Source organism: Dermacentor silvarum, chromosome 4 (assembly GCF_013339745.2).
Source record: "Dermacentor silvarum isolate Dsil-2018 chromosome 4, BIME_Dsil_1.4, whole genome shotgun sequence".
Lineage (NCBI taxonomy): Eukaryota > Metazoa > Arthropoda > Arachnida > Ixodida > Ixodidae > Dermacentor > Dermacentor silvarum.
The window spans coordinates 43,878,743-43,898,590 of record NC_051157.2 but is presented as its reverse complement, the minus strand read 5'-3'; the positions used below and the strand labels follow the sequence as shown (position 1 = coordinate 43,898,590).

At 46.4% G+C, this 19,848-nt stretch overlaps 2 protein-coding genes across 8 annotated transcripts in view; one reads left to right on the top strand and one right to left on the bottom strand.

Moving 5' to 3' along the window:
• The window catches only part of LOC119449908 (zinc finger protein 143), a 312,907-nt gene that overhangs the window by 238,427 nt on the left and 54,632 nt on the right, over positions 1-19,848 (top strand). The window lies entirely within an intron of this gene.
• The window catches only part of LOC119449901 (flavin-containing monooxygenase 5-like), a 144,649-nt gene that overhangs the window by 109,931 nt on the left and 14,870 nt on the right, over positions 1-19,848 (bottom strand). For 2 of the 7 annotated variants that reach the window (XM_049665509.1, XM_049665507.1), the window contains exons 2-6: positions 9,406-9,692; positions 7,727-8,144; positions 6,652-6,978; positions 4,632-4,832; positions 2,954-3,085 (exon numbers count right to left, since the gene is read on the bottom strand). In XM_049665509.1, the coding sequence (XP_049521466.1) occupies positions 2,954-3,085; positions 4,632-4,832; positions 6,652-6,978; positions 7,727-8,144; positions 9,406-9,617 (1,290 nt within the window). In that variant the 5' untranslated portion in view covers positions 9,618-9,692. Of the gene's footprint in view, positions 1-2,347; positions 3,086-4,631; positions 4,833-6,651; positions 6,979-7,726; positions 8,145-9,405; positions 9,693-12,780; positions 12,942-19,848 lie in introns of those variants that run through there. The other 5 variants (XM_049665506.1, XM_049665508.1, XM_037713184.2 and 2 more) reach the window with 4 other exon arrangements.

Below are 19,848 nucleotides of genomic sequence, written 5' to 3'. Positions count from 1 at the left end.
AGAGGCAAGATTCGCCAGCAACAAGTATCTATACAGAGGTAAGATTTCCTCATCATAACGTGCCGACATTTCTCTCTGGGGACGTTTTTGGTCGTGCGAACGCGAAGACGCATAGCTCTCGTCACTAAGCACCGATTTTCGTCTTAGCCTTCGGAAAAGGAGCAACACAAGGTATGCGCTCCTAGTAGGTGCAAGGCACCGCAGACAAGCTCAACTGCCGCTGTCAGATGGGAAGAGGACTTGGCACCCGTAGGTGCCGCGCCCCAAGTCCGAGCGATGCGCAAACGAAAGGGCCTGCTGAGTAGAGGAAAAACGTGTACGCACCGTGCGCTGTCCCGGAGAAGAAGCCTCTCCCTCACGCTCGCTCTGTCGATCTAGGACACGTTTTGCCGATAGCTCTCTCCTCGGGTACGTCACACCGCGCCGGCGACGTCACAGCGTGACGTCACCGGCGCGCGTGCAGTGACCCTGGTTGGCAAAACAGTCGCCACTGGCTTTCTGTGTGGTGCAGTCGCGCAGTGCTTAGTGTAAGTGAGCGCCACATGGACGCGTGTTTTCTTGTTTTCTTGTATTTTTTTACGTAAACCTCCACAATTCTCTAGTCAGCCAGATTAGCAGCAGTAGTGTGTGTCGAAGAACATCAGTGTGTGTTAAACTGCATGATGAAAATCGGCGACACTGGCCATTTTTTACTTGCGAACGTGAACCATGTTGGTCTGTGATGGATTGTGTGATGAACAATATCGGCTTTTCCATGGAAGTGCACCACGTTTTTAGTGCTACGATATCGGCCGATTTTTGCGTAGAGCAACAGACGACAGTGTGTGTGTTGCGCGATTAGCATTACATCTCGGTTGCTAGACTGTGGACGCGTGTTGCGTGTAATAAGGCCAGTGATCAGGCGCCGATAGAAATTCAGCACTCATAATTATTTAACAGGTGAGAATGAATGAGACGCGATTATGAGTGAGCTCATGTATTTCGGGGCCATCTCCAATGTGTACAAAAAAGAAAAAAAAAACTTCGTTTGAGCACAATTTATTCAGTGAAAGGTATGACTATAAATTAGTTCCTAGCATATTTTTAACACTGTAGAAGCTGCGTGCGTACATTTCACTACGGGAAATGCAAAAAAGGCAGCCCACTGAAATTATCGCGTTTTAACGCAGATGTCATGGGTCTTAAGTGAAACTGAAGTTTCCTTTTTCGTTGTTTTTATACTTACCTTTACGGCAGGAACTTTGGGCTGTGATGATGCACATAAACATGCAAAAGCTGGGCCTTATAAAGTTGAGAGCAGCAAAAGGAGGCAGCAGACACTTCGAAGGCATCAGGCACAGTGAAGTTATCGTGCAACGGATTGTTTATTTATGTATGCTACTGCTTCGTACATGCATCACTATGACTATTAATTAAAATGAAATTATGCTATTGAACATCCCTAAGCTGCACAGCGGATTACGGGGCACACTGTAAGGAAAGGCCGCATTAATTTTGACCACCTGGGGTTTCTTACTGTACTTCTAAAGCACGGTAACAAGTGCTTTTGCCATTCTTCCTTATCTGAATTTTGGCGCCGCCACCGGGTATGGCTCCACTGAGCCGCCGTGATGGTTATGGCTGATAGTTGTAGACGAAGTTCATTTTGCATATCGTTTACCACAACAGTGTTAATGGGGTGCAAATTAGTACCTTCACGGCAATGCAATAGTGTACATTGTTGTCCGAAGACCAGTCATTTATAAACGGAGTATCATTTCGGCACCGTGAAAATGTGCACCTTCTGTGATAAAATGTTCGCTTTCGAAGGGTAATAAGTTTTTGCGGCTGTTTCATCTATCGAAGAGGCACATTCTATCGAAATCACTACATGCTGACTTAAGGGAACCTTGTGCTCGGCTACAACGCTAGGTTATTGTGCCGGTAAAACGGGGACGATTATACTTTCTATGCGCAGTTTTCAGATGCTGTTACTTCAAAAAGAAGTCGCAGTTTCGCCCGAAACTTACGATGTGCGTAACCGATTGTGGCTTCTGCGAGAGTATGGATATAAGGCTTCTTCGGGGTGTGAATGATCAATGTCAGTCACTCGCGTGCGCATCCCATGTCGGTGTTAGCGGTCGATGCCGTCGAACTAGTTTAGGAGTAACATAGATTATTCTGCGTACGGCGGTTCCAGTAGGAAAGACGTCGTCGTCGGTAAGCGAGAAATCAAGGTACACAGTTCTATTGGGCCACAGCTCTTAGTTGCCGTGATCTGACAAGTACAGCTAAGGAACGCATATTTAAAGGAATGTGTGTGAACAAAGAACACTTTCTAAAATTGCGGCAAGCGTCAGTACGAAACTATAATCACTTTATTTTCAACAAAACAATGTGTATTATACGCAGCAACGTAAATGTCACGGTAAACAGTAAGCTCAACTCCACTGTATGCACGACTAGCCCGTATGCAGAGTTTATGGTGCAAGGTGTACCTTGTTCGCCCGTTGTAACACATCAGCACGGAACAGAGGAAATCACCTACTTCTGGCATCCATTTCTAGGATGTCAATGGCAATAGCGAAAAATCCTTTGCATTTTGAGTCCTTAGGGAGGAGATGAACAAGGACGGTTGAAGTTATTAGGAATACTGCCGTACTCCAGAAAGTACGTATGCAACGGCCAGCACGAAGAAGAAAAGGAACAGGTAGAGGAATGCTGACGGGCGCTTGTTCTTGCGCCTGAAGGAGGTGCAGCGGTCGTTGAGCGGGTACATCACCCTGTAGCGCGAGTCGAGGATGGCCTGCCGCGCGCCGGACCACGGGTGCGGACCTTCGAGCCGGAACTGGTACGGCACGCAGGGTCCGAGTAGCGCGCGGAAGAGCTCGTTGTCCGTGAAGAAGTACTTGAGGATGTTGGGTCGGGCATCGATCTGGGTGGCCAGTTCGTCCATGTAGTTGATCCAGTCCACCTGGATGGTGTGACGCGGCGACGCGACGTAGCGGCGCCGCATGTGCTCTCGCTTCTTGCGGATGTTCTCGAACATGGCCTCCTCCGAGGGCAACGAGCGTTTCTCGGACAGCAGCTCGGCCATCCAGCGGCTCTGTGCATGCGAAAGTCAGACCAAATATACTGTCAGGGTAACTAAAACTCCGTCAGCAAAAACGGCTAGATCGTTGACAAGGCTTCGCATATGCGCTATCAGGTTTTCTGTGCAATCCTTCGTGGCATTAGTTTGTGGATATGTGCAGTCGTGAGAGGTGAGTCCGCGCCAAACACCCTACACCTGGCGACACCGTATATTTCGGAAGCACGCGAAACTCTTGTTGCGATGACTCGCTATGTTAGTGTTTTGCAGGCCTAAACACGCGGTATTTCTGGCGATCTTATTAACTACCCTAAGTTAGTCGTTCCGCGTAAAAATGGTTCTAGTACATTCTAGTTGAACACTGTGGCGCACAAGATTTTGCCATCGGCGTTGTTACTGCCGCGCCCGCTGACATCTGGTGTACGAGGTCTGCACCAAAAGTTAATACAGTGTGTCATGTGCCAAAAAAGTGTGAGAGGTTGGAGTGGAAGAGTGGGAGATGTTGACCTGTAGCACGTACGAGCCGGACAGCTGTATGACAAGACATAATCTTATGCATGCACTTTTTGTGCAATCAATCTTTAGACTTCCATCTTTATATCGATGAACAGAGGGAACAAAGAACCAAGGTCAAAATTCTCGTGAAATTAAGCAACACTGGCGCAGAAATTAATCTTATGTTGCAAAAGGTATATGGAAAGGATGTCCGAAAGGAAAGAACTGTTCAAGTGAGTTTAGCGTGTTCGGGGAGGCCGTAAAGACCCCAAGGACGATGCAAGACCAGAGTGCTTCTCCATCCACCTCTTGCGAAGTTGAATCATCGATCGTGTGTGTTCTCTTGTGCTACCCTGAATGACTGTTAGAATGATAACATGAGCACTTGCTTTGGGAAATTCTTCCGTTATAAAAATTCTGTCTGATATTTTGGAAATTAGAAATGTTTCCGCCAAGATAGTACCGAAACTATTGACTCCTGAGCCAAAAATGTGACGAAGATATAGTTTCACTTAAAAATGCAACTGAAAATCAAGTTTATGATGTTTTTCACGAATCGGTATCTCATGATGAAACAGTCAAGACAACTTCTTAGGTGGAGGTCCTGGAGCGTCTGAGAGATCGAGTAAGCCGCGAGCGACCAAATTTGTCGATAGAGGGACGCTGGTTTATGCACCATGATAATGTCCATGCATACTCTGCAATAATAGTGCGTGAGTTTTTGGCCCGAAACTCCATCACTCTGCTAACTCTGCTAACCTTTCCTATTAACTGGATTTACTGAGGCTCCGGGGACGGCATTGCAGGGATGTGACCATAATTCAAAAAGAAACGACATCGCTGCTGAAACGCTTAACAGGACTCCCAAGGTTGCTTCCAGCAATGGAAGAGGAGGTGTTGTGTCTAATGGGGAGTATTTTGAAGATGAACACGTTGATGTATCTGAAAGTTTATGAAATGAAATTTTTTAACGAACTGCACAAACTTTTGGGACCGACCTTGTACGTCTACGCCGGCGCTATATATTGTCTTATGCTGCGTTCTTCAATAGTTCAGACAGACTCACCTGCAACTCGGCAATGGGGAATATGGCGCCGATTGGTTGGATGAGCCCAATCATGGCCAGACTCGGATGCTTCAAGTGGGGTGGGAAGACGTACTTGTACAGCTGCACTTGGTTGTCCACTACGGACAGCACGTCCTTCGGCAGGAAAGGAAACTTGATCTGGTATCCCGTGGCTAAGATGACGTCGTCCAGCAGGGTCGCCTGAAGCATCAAATGCCTTTTTAAAGAGTTGTCACCCTAGAGGCTCCCTCCCCAAATTCACTGTTTATGTAGCTCTGTGCGCTGCGCCGTATACATCCTCGCGACCACGTTGCTTCAAGGCGTTGTAGCGCGCTGCCGTGTCGAGTTCTGTACATGTTCTGTGGGCTCTGACCCATGCTATAGACTGCATAACGCCACACGTCATCAACAATGCTCAGACCCGAGATCTCTCCATGATGACGCTGGCATTGTTTTCAGCAGGCACAGTATACAGTCCAGGCACCGGCCACTCACTTAAGTTAACCAATACCTAATCACTCATATTTTACCACAGGAACGACATTCTTTTTTCACCATAAGTGATGATCGTTACTGATTAAATTAATGTGTTGTTTAGCATATGAACATCGATATTCATAAGCACTTTTGTGCAAACTTACCGAAATATCTATTTTTACGTCGTGACCTTAAAGTACGCCTCTGACGCACCGAGTTCCGGAAGAACGAACAGGTTTTCACTGCAGCAACAAAAAAAAAATGATACTACAATGTATGTGATTCCCCATGCGATGCCACGTTCGACTCGTACAGCACCTACATCCACATCCCAAAAGTTCCCAAGTGGTTAGATGACACAGGCTCGTCGAGAATCGAACTGTGCGAGCAGCTATATTTTTGAGACAGGTCGCACATCGTATCGGACGTGGCATCGTACATCACGGCGGAAACACGGCTGCTGCGACTGATGCAACCTAACGGAAGCTTCTTGGAGGCGGTTGTAAGTAGTTATACGTGCAATGTCGAGTCAGCCAATCAGAAAAAAGACCCAGGGTCCCCAATCACAAAAACGTCTTGCGCTAAAATAGTCCGTAAGAGAAATTTTTACCCAATGTATCATTAGCCAAGCCAGCTGGTTCATGGCAAAGGGCACTTACGAACAAAAAATTGGAGGACGCTTAAGCTCCGCCTTTAAGAGTGGAACGCGATAGTGTTATCGGGCCCCGTTCGGATCGCATTTTTCTTTATGAGTAGGCTTCACTGCAACACAGAACCTGGGAAAGCCAGCTTACAAAGACCAAGCTTACACCGATCCCCTTAAAGTTGGCTTCACTTTTAAACAGAAATGCATTGCTGGGAAGACGTTTTTCCAAAGGCAATATAAGTAATCTTATATTAAAAAATGTGAAGGCCCTAGGAGCCTTTTTATTATTTTATTAATTGTTTGCCATTGCCCCTTACGCACGCGTGTCCAAAACGCATTAGGATGGCTAAGTCCCAATTTGACCTGCCGAGGATGCGAGCGCCATCTGCATATGATTTTCGCAAGTACCCTACCCGAGCGCGCCGATGTTGGTATGGTAGATATACTGGAAAAGGGGTTTCTGTTTGAGTTCCCTCATAGCAGAATTATGCTTTTTCGTACATTCAAGTAACAGTCCGATGCAACCATGTTTGTAGGTTGGGGTTAAGTCGTACTTTGCCATTTTTCTGACGGATTTTACTGTGAGAAATTCAATTTTTGTTCACTAACACCTTGCGCCCCGTGGAGGGCCTGCACGGTCGGGCTGGTTCGGGATTTTCTTCTTCGTTAACACGTTGCGCCACGCAGAGGGCCTGCGCGGTCGGATTGGTTGGGGATGATTTTCTCCGCCACGGACGCCGCCACCGGCGCCGGCGCCGGATTTTCTGCGGCTCGAGGCCCTTAACGCTATCGCGTTAAAAGCTTCGTGAATTCGACCCCAGAAGGGGGCCTCCTCCGTGATCCCCATCTGATGTCCCTCCGCGTGTGCTTTGTCATTGGCCGGCAACATTCGCTCACCTTGTCGTCACCTTCAAAGAGCACGCCGTCTTCTGTGAACTCGACGATGTCCTTCTTCACACGAACCTTGCCACTGAGGATGAGGTTGGGCAGCGCGTCGTTGACGGTCGGGTGCTGCGCGTTGTAGCGGTGCTTGGGCTTGAGTCCGTAGACCTCGTGGTTGAAGAACCCGTTCAAGATGTTCTCCACATAATCATTGGTCACCGATTCGGGCAGAGCGCGCATCATGTAGTTCTTGAGCCGCGTGGCTAGGAAGATGTCGATGGGCATGCCGTTGGGGCCGACGCGCTTGGCCACCCAGGCGCCTCTTCTCGTGGACAGGTACGTCTGCGAGTTTAAACACGTGTGAACAAGTTTCAACACGTGTGAACAAGTTTACGCGTAAAGCTAAACACATGTAAACTATTAGGTCAAAGCTCAGGCTTCAAACCTTCATCTATATAGATATACCTCCTGCTTCAGTGAAGCCAGCGCCAATCATATTTAAAGCAGTGTGCAACGGTGATGATTCATTTCTTTTCCCGCAATTCATTATTAGTGGCGTTAAATGTCAGTAAACCTGTGATAATTACTGATAAATATTAGCCACACTCAAAACTAATTATTGCTTGGCCATTTAACTAAGGGCACATGTTGCAATATAAGGTTGAAGTAAGTCGCTTCTCCAGCCATGTCCACGGTACTATAGTGTCCACACTGTAGTACCGGTTCTGAGGTTTACTTTCCACTAGCTTGCGGAGATATGCGCTGGCGTTCCACTGAATATTTTGCTACCCTCAAGACATTCCTTGCACACAAGACTACCTCCAAGATAACTGGCCTTTCCTCCTGTAGCAGCTGTTGTATTTTTTTTTCTTCAAAGAACAACGCTCAAAATCAACGCTTCGTGAGTTTGTTTATGCGTCTTCTTTATCCTCGTGTATTCGTCTCTTCGGCAAATCTGCAAGGACTCTTGAAACCTGCGAGCTGGATGTAGAAGCGGGTTCACACGCGCATGCAGTGATCTGTGCATGCGGTCTCGATATTAAGAAAATTACTTGACGCAGTCGCAATGAAGCGGTTACGTCATGCTTACCTCGAGGGCAACGTAACTGGCGTCAACGACGGCGTCGACCGCCGAGTTTCCGATGCCAACCACGGCTACCCGGCGGTCCCTGAACGTGTCGGCGTTCTTGAGGCTGTGCGTGTGCACGATCCGGCCGCGGAACTTCTCCTGCCCCTTGAAGTGCGGCACGTTCGGGTACACGTGGTGGCCCACGCACACGGCCACGCCGTCGTACGTCTCCGTTCGGTCGGTGTTCGCCTCAAGGTCCCTGACGAGCACGTCCCAGCGGCCCGTCTTCTCGTAGTCGGCGGCTGGTGTCACCTGCACCACGTCGTGCCTCGTCTTCACGTGCTTGGTGACGCCGAAGTGGTCGGCGTAGCTCCGGAAGTAGCCCAGCATCTTGGTGTTGTGCATGTAATTAGGGAGGTCCTTCGGGGGTGGGAAGTCACTGCGTGACGGGAAAATTGCGCGAAGGAGAGGCAGTTTGGATTGGTTGGACCACACTGGGTACCGGAAGAAGATCGCGAGAACGTTTGTTTGGTTGATCAATTGGTTGATTATCTAGTTTCATTATTTGGTTATCTGGTTGTGTGACTGATCTATAGAGTTTTCCAAGACAAAAATGTTCTTCAAGACGCCTGACTGTTGGGCTAGTTGGTCTTCAATTGTGACTATGGTAGTTTAACGCAAAGTGGTGGACGGACACAAACAAAACATTCCACACTGTGAAGGTGGATGACCAGCGAAGCTGTAGCACATCACACAGGGTTATACAAGAGTAAATGTATTTATTTTGATCATTTGGTAATGGTAGTGACAATAGCTTTGTGATTTATGTGATTTATATTGATTGGTTCAGTTACAACCTTAGACAAGGCAAAGTTAAATCTATACACGACCGTTGTTGAGTGGGTGAGTGATTTAGATTGGTGTGGCACTTGAAACCAATCTCTTCTAGCACAAACTGAGTGAACCATTTCTTTTCTGGTTTTGAAATGCCCGCATTGAAGTATCCAACGATGATCACAGGGGTTGTGTCACCACTGCTAATCCATGCAAAGTGCAGAGTCATGAACTTCTTGATAGCAAACTTGGGTGTACCTGGAGATATATACACAGTGGATATCGCAATGCCGTCTTTCATTTGTATGAGACTGACATCCTCTTGCGAGTCAAGGGTGTATGGTTGTACATACATTTTGTTCTTTGTGTATATGGCAAAACCTAGCTCTTGCTCGTGAGTCCATGTGCTGTTGACAAACGATTCCACTATACCCATGGACTTGGAACAGTGCTTCTTGATTTTTTGTCATTTATTATTATTATTATTATTATTATTATTATTATTATTATTATTATTATTATTATTATTATTATTATTATTATTATTATTATTATTATTATTATTATTACTTCTTTTAGGGGCGGAATGCTTGAACCCTGTTTCACCTCCACTGCGGGTCGACCCGGCATTGTATTATTCCGGGATCGGCTCACGCTCACCTTTTTTTTTATTATTATTGTTCACGCACAGGCACGAAAAGCACATGGAACCCTAGCCATATACAGCGTCGTTGTAAAATGTTCCTCCTCCCCGTTTCACAAGGGATATTTATAAAACCCACCCATACTCCCCATGCTGTCAAGGTGGGATGTCAAGTGGAGGAACCTACGTCTATATAATGCAGGGCTCTGCTGGCGTGGCTTACCTGAACGCGCTCATCTCTTTGCTGGTGTTGATTATGGTGGTGCGCATCACGGACGCCCGTCCCTCGACGTCATCATCGTGGTACGCCCAGAGGCCTCCGATGTCCGGGGACCGCTCATACAGCACCACGTCGAAGCCGTAGTCGAGCATCTGGCGAGCGCACGTCAGACCGCTCGACCCGGCGCCCACAATGCATACTTTCTTTTTCGACATGGTCTGATTTAGTGACACCCGTATGCGTCCGTGTCACGCCTTCTCTCAGCGGAGGCCACCCCACGAGCCGAATAACTGTAAGGGGAGAACAAAAAAAAAAAAAAACGTCACGTTTTGCAATTAGGCGGAAATGTAGATATAAAAAAAGTCGCAGTTTTGCCCGGAAGGCGAAGCATCGATTGCGATAGCAAATTAGTCGACGGCTATACAAAGGAAGGATAGTAGTAGTAGTAGTAGTAGTAGTAGTAGTAGTAGTAGTAGTAGTAGTAGTAGTAGTAGTAGTATCCGGCGTATAAATTTGTAAGCATAGGCTTACTAACTAAATTAACAAGCATGGTGTCACGCGCGCCAAGCAAACGTGAACACATTTCACTCGATGACCGCGGGAACTACCTGTCAAAATGCTGTAGTGAAGAAGCGCGGCCGCAGCAGCGAGCGAATTGACCTTCGTGCTACCTCTCGCACCAACGCAAACTAAGCCGCGAAAACACAGTGCACGGAGGACTCTGTCCACGTCACAGACGCCCTCCCTCCCCTCCACCCGGAGCGTTGCGCTCGACGGAAGACGGCGTGCTTCCTCCCCACTTTGCTCCCTTGCGCGCACGAGATTGAGCCGCCTTCGTCGACTACAGCATACATACAGCATACGGCACGTGGCTGACGGTGTTATCGCCGTTGGATTTTATACGGAACCTCACGGCGACGGCGACGGCAGAAATGCGCCTGGAGTGTCCACACAATTGCTATCGCAATAAAAAAATAAACATGCTTTTCAATATGAGATGTTTTTCAGAGCATTGTGCCGAAACTTCAGCCTCATCCTATGGGGAAAAGAGTTTCCTAGGGCTTTATTATGCGAACTTAGTTTTGCAACAGCTCTTTGTTCGAGCGGTCTAGGAACGTTGTAGTGAAGGGCTCCGGATGACCACCTGGAATTCTTTAACGTTTATTCAAGTTTATTCATCAACGATGTCAATTTTACATATAAGTAGATTCATTATTGTTAATACACAGGAAGGTCCAAAGTTAGGAATTGTCAGGGCAGTTTACGTGTCAGGGGGGATTTATGTGCAAGTAAATCTATAAACACAAGAACGTTTTCACATTCCGCTTCCTACTGAATATGTCTGCCACTTCCAGTAACCAAACCCGCGACCTCTTTCTCAGCAAAAGTGTTTAATTCTTGATAGTGCCACTCACGAATAAGGGAGAGAGAGAATATGACGTATGGAACTTAGTGATGTTTATGGGAATGTGGCCAGTTGGCTTGATTGATGAGGAGAAAAGCCGACGAATTAATAATACTCCCGGTTGGTACTTAGCGTTTGAAATGATGTGTCAGTTCGGGGTGTAGCTCAACAGCTCGACGATTGTTGTTTCTGTCGTCCAAGTGTGTCAGTCATACGCGCTATCAGAGAATGCTAACGCAGCATGCAAACACTAGAGCACCGAGCAACTTTCGTAAAGCGATGCTTTGTTTGCCTGCTTTCCCGGATATGGCATGGCTGTTGGGACGGTTGATATCGTGGCGGATATTATATATATATATATATATATATATATATATATATATATATATATATATATATATATATGGGCGCTGCAAGAAAATACTCGCGAACAGGTTGCGCATGTCGGTTCTGCGTATATAAACAACTTTCTACATAAAGCCGGAACATAACGTCGTCTCACAGATATCTTTAAATCTCACCGATCTGTTCATTCGATGTTGATTTAGATGTGACGGATTCTTTGATTTATTTTTTTTTCTTAGTCATTCGGTGGCGTGTGTGGCCGTTCTTGGCCAGTCCCCCAGAATTGGTATGTCCCATAATGACGCAAGGGTTACAGAATCCCTAAATGTTGTTTGATATAGACGCCGTACTTGTGTGTACAATATATACATATATATATATATATATATATATATATATATATACATTCTTTTTTCTGCTGTTTCAGCAGGTCTTCTTCGTTCTTTAAAGTGAAAACGCTTGCCTCGCGTTTGAAGACTGAGGAACGGTGGTCAACTGTTGGGTGACCGGAAAGCAAACAGCATAACAGAATTTCCGCAATAGAAGCGTGGTGACTTTCACACGTGTCGATACAAGGAGGGAGAGAGAAACGCGCACAATGTATATTGCCGTAATACGAACAGTAAGAGAGGCAACGGGCATTATCGAATGCGTATGTCTGAAACTACTTATGCAGAGGAAACAATATCGACCACTACATTTCCGCAACGTTCTTCACAAGACTGCAGGTAGAGTCTACACGACACCCCAGTCTGTAGGTAAACTACGCATTCATTTAATAGAAACGGTTTAAAGAGCCATATTGAGGGCTGAAGACTCATGATCGACTCGGCAAAAGGCGCTTCAACATGTCAAATGCGCAGGCTATGTTACACTAAATATTTTGCTCCTCATTGTCACACCAGCCAACTAAACTGCTGGTTTAAATAAAAGTTTGTTCCTCCTTCCTCCTCCTCCTCATTGTCACATGCAAGCAAAAGTTACACAAAATAAAGGGAAAATAAAGTAAACGTTTTATCAAGCTATTATTCCAGGCTTCGTTTGCACCATATTAAACGAGTAAAAGTCTCTTGTGTTTGTTTGTTTCTGTGTTGCTGCTTCTCGCGCGATGCCATAGCATAACAACCCTTTGCTGTACAACACGACAATGGAGGCAAAGTGAGAACGCCCACAAAAACCATCAACAATTATAATAAAAGCTCATTGTACCTGTTGGCTCCTTGACAGGACAAGTAATTAGCCTATTTCTGCATCACGCTAATCAAGCCACATCTGTAGAAGGATCTTCGTTCGTGTAAGACCTTTAATAAACTGACTCAGAACAGCGCTACCATACACCGCCATACAACACTGCCAGCCCGTAACGCCCACCTCTACGATGCCGTTGTTCCGCGCAGTTACCAATGTCCTATATCCTCGGCTTTGTCGGAGCTGAAGGTGCGCGTGCTTCTCTTCGCTTCTTCTAATGACGCAGCAGCCTCCACCTCTGAAAGAACGTGCGAGCGAGGGTGCTTTCCGGCAATGCACGCTTAAGCCGTAACGCTACCACCATGTCTACGCCTAGCTCTGAACAAACACCATCAACTTGCTCATTGAAGCAGCTGCCGCGGAGGCAAACACGAACTCACCCGGGCTGGCACCAGCGAGGTCGATGCTGCTCAGCGTTAACGGAACGCTCCGTTCGCCGGATTGGTTCGAGGGCTAGCGTTGCCGGCCTCGAACAAACTTTGCGCAGTGATGAGGCCTCTGATCTAAGGGCGAAGTGCACGGACATGTGAAACGAGAGAACGGCTGCGTAGTTCGCGATAACGCCCTCCCCGAGAAGGTTGTGGTGGGAAGTCGTTGTCGCAGAAGAGCTTGACGCCCTGCAGCGTCTATTTTCCTCTTCTTTATCTTCTTACGAGCGCGTATCTTTGACCGATGTCTGCGGTCCCCTTGACAGAAAACAAACTCCGACGCAGGGGTGCTTTACACATATAGCGGGGCAGGCATGTGCACGTGCCGCTATGTTACCCAACAAGGAGCTGTTGTACAATCGGGCAAAAAAAAAAAAAAAGCTTACGGGACATGGTTTTCACGACAGACGTGCATTTCTGCTATTTTAAGGCATGCGCTAATAACTCAATGGATCATTATGTGTCGCGCAAGAACTACTACAGACTGGAACTTTGAATTCGAATGTGTGTGGCGCAGGGTTCGCGGAAATTCCGTTTATTTCGCATATATACCTTGTCCCGTAAGCTTTTGCGGCCAACTGTACCTAAAGGCTGCATTCCAAACCTGCATCCAGTGTAGTAACTACTACACTTACTCAACTGTAGTTAAACGGACACAATAAAGAGATATATCCAATCAGTTATTAAAATGATTGAATATTAGAGACGAAAAAGAGGCCGTAACTTTAATTTTCGACATTAGCGCCCAAGCAGCGGAGCAAATGACGTGAGTGCAATGTCACGTATTTCACTGCGCTTTCGCGCATATGAGTCGCTTTTGTGCGCGAGAAGTGTTTGAAGGTTCGCAAGTTGTGTCATAGCTTACTTTCTGAATGCACTCTAATCATTTTTAGGCGAAACTTTATAGGCTCACAAGTGTCGGCGTTGGTAGTGGTGGCGGTGGTGGTGGTGTCACGCTGAAAAGTGGGCCGGTCTTGGTGGTAGTGCAGAAAGGGACCAAGCTCAATGTCATGTATCCCTGTGGTCTCAGGAACCTGTAACGCGCCCTTGAACTACCCTTGTCACATGTGGGACCAAAAGAGACAAAATCACCAGCTATTCCCCTGTCGAGAAAATGGGGGTAAGCGAAGCTTGTCGTCCGATTCTAGCGTGAGGGCTTCCGAAGCCCAGGCGAAACGTCAGCGAAGAGCCGCGGACCCCGAGTTGCGGGAGCGCGATGTTGAGGCCAAACGTCAGCGAAGGGCCGCCGACCCTGAGTTTAGGGCAAAGGAAGCGGAACGCCTGCGACAGTGTCGTCTCGCCACAAGCTTCGCTGACCCCAATTTTCTAGACAGGGGAATGGCTCTGAATTTTCTTCCAGCAGACATCGCCAGAATCTGTGGCGTCAAGACGAGGCAAGCGCGAAAATATCAGTGTGGCGGCGCCACCTTTTTGTTGTTGTTGCGTCCTTTCTGGCTTACAGGGGCCGAATTCACAGTTTTTCGTTCATAAGCGTTCTTTTGCCGTTATGTGACCGCCTTGGCTAATGATATGCCCAGCATCAGGATTGGCTGAAATTTGCTCTTACAAACACTACTACGCGCAAGAGAGTTTTATGAATACGGGCCCAGATTCCGGCGATCGCTGTAAGAATGACGTATACGACATATCGTATTTGCATTCCAACAGTGTACTCAAGCAATGGAGCTTATTATTTCACTTTAATGTTGACTTAGCCTTTATTTGTTGCATTCTCAGCAACATGCTTTGATATTGCTACACGCGTGTGGTATTTGGTTGCTTGAACGAGGCGCGCGGGCGCCTAGACGAATAAGACGAACTGCTCTGGGCTCTCGAGCTATCGGCTGATCTGGCCAGCGCTGCAGCTATCTTTTGTAAATATACTTGTAAATAGTCTCCTGTACTTAATTCTTCGTTCGCGTAACAATATTTTAGAACGTAAATAATCTGGCATCTTCAATAAGAAGTCACAGGAATACGTTAGACATAACGCGCGAGCTTTTCGGTTCAAACATTCAACAACTGCAGCTGGTGTAAAGAACTGTAGTGGCCTTTAATGTCTCAGGAACAAGCACTAATCAATAAAACCCCTTTCCAAGGCAGGCTGGCTTCGTTGTCACGTCTATGCACAGTCATTCTCACAAGAAACGATGACAACGCGCATGGCTTTAGTTATAGCTATACCATCTGGTCAGCCTTCCGGTGTCTATGGGATCCAGAGCACTCGAAAGCTCTAGAGAAAGCGGTAAACTCTCGTCATCAAGTCTTCAGCGTTATAACATCAGGAGTTCCACGCCTGCGACGCGACGACTAGTCAGCAGGACTCGGCAGTACTCTCGCTCCTAGTGGCCTCGTTTCTTTTGACAAGAGCTGTACATGCTTTGTTGTCTTTGGGTGTGCATGACCGGTATATCCAAGAGCAACGTAGCTCACGCATGTCGCCGTGGCCAGCGCTGCACACAAGCTCATGCCTGCATGTTTGGCTGCAGCTTTTCCTCTGATAGATATTCCTCTTCATTAGTGACCTTATTAATTAATGCGTGACCGTAACAAAGTATTTGATTGCCCAATCCGCTACACTAGTCAATACCAGTTAGCTTTCTTTATGAAATTTTCAGTGAAAGCGCGAGCTACAGGGCCCACATGTTCACAATTTTGTACAACTAATTGCGTGTCTTTAGGCTCTATATTATGTAAACAATGGGAATGCTTAGGATCGTGATATGTTCGTGGTGCCGATATTTAGGCGGAAGAAGGCAGTTGTTTATGCACGAAATATTTCACTCCTTCGCGTTATGTAGCTGCACGATCTGCGGCATGAGGAGTTATGAGTTGCTTCGGAACGGTACTCGAAAGGCAAGATAAGGGAAGCACTGCGATACTCGACCTGACCGATCCATATGGGAGTGCAGTACGCTACCCACGCGTACGCTATCTACACTGCCGTTAGGCTTACACAAAAGACGCTCAAGTACGGTGACGTCCATCGTCTTTTGTCGTTCAGCGGTCAACGACCTGAAACAACCATTGAGCGTTTAAGGTTCACTTAGCTGATTACATGTAGAGACCGTATTCTAGACTACAACCCCCCCCCCCCCCCCCATTCTTCTCTGCACTGCCCTTTTCTCCCCCCCCCCCCCCTCCGAAATCGCCTATACTTCTGTCATTACCGCTTTTCAGCTCGAATTACGTAGGTAGGCGACTTTTAGCAGCTGATGTCAGATATTAAATTATGCCTGCGAAACAGGGGCACTTTCGATCGCGATCAATCCCGATCGGGATCAAGTTTTCCGATAGGTTCTTTGCGCAAGCTCGTGAAATGAAGCCAAACGCGATCAGATAAATCGATACCGATTGGACTCGATCTCAATCGACAGTGCCCGCGTGACACCGGTATGTAACAAAGAAATGCACTTCAGCGAAACAGGGGCCAGATTCACAAAGCATTTTTATAAGTAAGTCCTCTTTGCCATTTGGCTGCCCGCCTTCGCTGATGATATGTCTGGCATCAGGATTGGCTAAAATTCTTTCTTGCGAAAAATTCTAGGGTAAGAAGTTTTTGTGAATTCGGGCCCAGAAAATTGAGCTAGTTGGTATGGCTTAACCATTTTGAACTGTAGCAGGAAGAAAAGGAGCGCAGTAGACGAAGGAAAATGTAAGCGGGAATCTCGCAGTTAATACCTGTAGCAGCTAGCTGGTGGTCTATAATTCTGACGTAATGGGTGCTGGGAGAACGAAAATGTAGTCGAGATCGGCAGAGAGTTAGGTGCAATGGTGAGATGAGAAAATTCGTATTCATCATCAAATTTTCGCACGAGCAAAATCTATAGCCAATCTTGGTGCTAGACATATCATTAGTGAAGGCGGTCGTTCAATCGCAAAGACCCTGTTGAATAGTTGAATTACTGGTACTGGTATGTTGTAAGTTTGAAAGTTATCTTCCCTCCTTTTTTTTTTTTTTTTTTGCTTTTTTGCAGATGTTTAGCGTGTTATTCTTCTTTTTTTTTTTTTCCTTTTTTATGGAGCGACCCCGTGAAATACATCAATTCTTTAAGAAGTTCGTAAACGCTGAAAATCGCCGGCCAATCTAGCCACAAGCTCCAACGTGGCTTACCTTTCTCAGTCTAGTCTTTACTATCATTAGGGATGTCCCTTGAAAAAGACGTATACTTAGCTGTGATGCGCTTTATTATCGAGTCTTAATTGCTTCGGAGTATAATGTCTTCCTTCTGCTTTCTTTTTCCTTTGAAGTTTATAGAAAATAAATGAGATCTCGAAAGGAAATAAAGATGTGTACGTGCTACGGCCAAAGGTGGGAAAGAGATCGCTCGATCGCCGTTAATGGTGACGCTGCAGATCCCGCCTTGACCCCGCTTTCGAGCAAAGTTCCGTTCTCGTTTGCGCTCGCCCTTCTCTGTTGTGTGCTTAAAGGAAAATAAAATTGGTTATCAAGATTAGTCAGCTTACTACCAAGCAGTTATCACTTACTGCTGTCGATTGCAGACGAGTTGCCCTGCGAACTTGAAAAAAAAAAAGCTTGCAGCGCTTGGGCGTCCGGCCTCGCGCCACGAACGCCGTCTAGGCACTTCAGATGAGGTCGTGTACGGCAGTGAAACGCGATGCGTATCGTCAAGGGTGGGTGACTATACAAGACGCACGCATACGACTTTCAGCCGATAGCGATCGGCTGTCTCCCGCCCTTCCTGCATCGGTAACCTTGCCTATACGTCGCGAGGTATTTCTCAAAGCACAAGCGTTTGCGTGACGTCAGAATCAGCACTTGTTATTAACATTTTTGTCATATTACAGGTATTTAGTGTACAGAAGGAGGTCCCATAGCCAGAGAATGTATCGAGACCTCCTGTGAAAAAAAAAAGCAATTATTTTTTATTTATACTGCGATCTTTTACAAGACCTTCGCAGTGTGGGCATAAAATATACAAGTAAACTCCTACTGGAAACAGCGAACATTATTTCAATAGAAATCATTAATCAATTCATAAATAAATAATAAGTCAAGATCAAGGAACAGAAATGCAAAAATATAAGGTTCGAATGCAACACAAGGATATAAAATAGTACAAAAATATTAGGAAATTGAAGATGGGTTTCAAACATTTGTAGTGACAATAGTGGTGCTTTATGTATGTATGTATGATACGAGTAAGGATTATGATAGTAGCAATGACGTGTGGAAATGATTAAACTTTTTCTCATGAACGGCACATCAGCATAGCGCCTATCTCCTCTTTTTACACATATGTTGGTTATTAAGCTGGTATACATCTATCTATCTGTAACAAACTAGCTTCGCAACAAGTCTGGACAACGATTGTTCTTTCAAGTTGTCTGTGCATGCACTGATTAATTGATTGATTGATTGATTAATTGATTGATTGATTGATTGATTGATTGATTGATTGATTCATTCATTCATTCATTCATTCGCGCTTTCTCTCACTGACCCGTAGTGTGAAAACTAACTTTTCTGAGGCACGTTGCACAGAAAAATAATTAACATAACCTTATACATCTCACGATCTTGAAATCCAACACAAAACTATGCATACACCAGAGTTCGTACAGAACATTAAACTCAAAATTCAAGGACAATTCAAGAAATGCAAGGATGGTGAAGGCTAAATTTCAAGGAGGGGAAAAACAAACTTTACTCACGCATTAAACTAACATATGCTAAAATCTCCTTCATGGTGGTAATTTTGGGTAGGTGCTTCATGCTCTTCAGCTGGTTTTCCAAAGCTCACTTGTCCATTCACTTGTCCAGCCTTCAGACACACCACACGCTTCACTCGATGAGGGTTAATGGTGTATGGCTAATGGTGTATGGCGTAAATTTCACGTCAGGAGTTTGGAATCAAAACAGTTTGCAATCATTTTACGTTATAGCGCCCCTGGTCTGCTGAAAATACTAAGGAATCGATCCTCCACGAAGCGGACTCCCATTTAAATTGGCAAGTGCATGTAGACAATACAGGGGCGCTATAATGTAAACCTATTTCAAACTTTCTATTCCATTTCTGCATCAGCCTTCCATGATTGGTCAAACGTTTTTCGGGCCACACCCACACCGAATACCATCGTTTCTCTCTCGCAGGCGTGAGGACAAGCGGGTGCTCGCGCCTGCGAGAGAGAAACGATGGTATTCCTAAATAAACGCATCACTGTTTTGATGATCCAAATATAATCTCACTATCAGGGAGGGGGCAGTCTACCTGACTGGAGCAGTATTTTTTTTATTTGGGGTATTGCTACGCTGCGCTTCGCAACACCCCAACGACCGCCGCTTCCCGTCGGCGCCCGGCACTGCGGCTTCCGCCGCAGCTGCCGCACCACCACTACTGCTACGATTTCCGCCACTAGAACAAACGCTACAATAATAAAGCGCGGCCGGCGTGGCCCAGACACCGCCAGACATTCAACGTGCCCTAAACGATTCGCTCCCATACGCACGTAGCTCGGCAAGGTCGCTGCGCCCGGTCCCGGAGATGAGAGAGCCACGATCAGTAACTAGCAGCCGCAGCGCAGACCAGTGCCTCAAAAGTCCCTAAGCGATTATGTCCCTAGGCACCTAGGAGCTCCACGATTGTCATGACAACACGCGTTAAGCGGAAGTCACGTGACCCGCAGTGCCACGCCCCCGCTGCACCTACTAGCAATTGTAAAGTCGCCGCCCCGGTTATCTGGTTTCACTAGGCTAGCTTAAAGTCGCTAGCTCGAACCTACCGAAACCCTCTCCAATTCTGTGGGATCCTCGCCTCTTTTGAGCCAATCAGATAGGAAAAAACCAGTCAACGTAGGCAATGCCATTCGCTTTGAAAGCAAACAAAGTGACATCCCATAAACGAGGTGAGCGTTTGATCGGGCTGTTCAAACAACGTTGCCGGTCATCGCCCGATGCAAGCGTAGGCGGTAACATAAATTTGACGTCAGGAGGTTGCAGTAAAAACAGATCGGAATAGATTTACGTTTTAGGGCCTCCTAGGAACGTTCAAGCAAAAT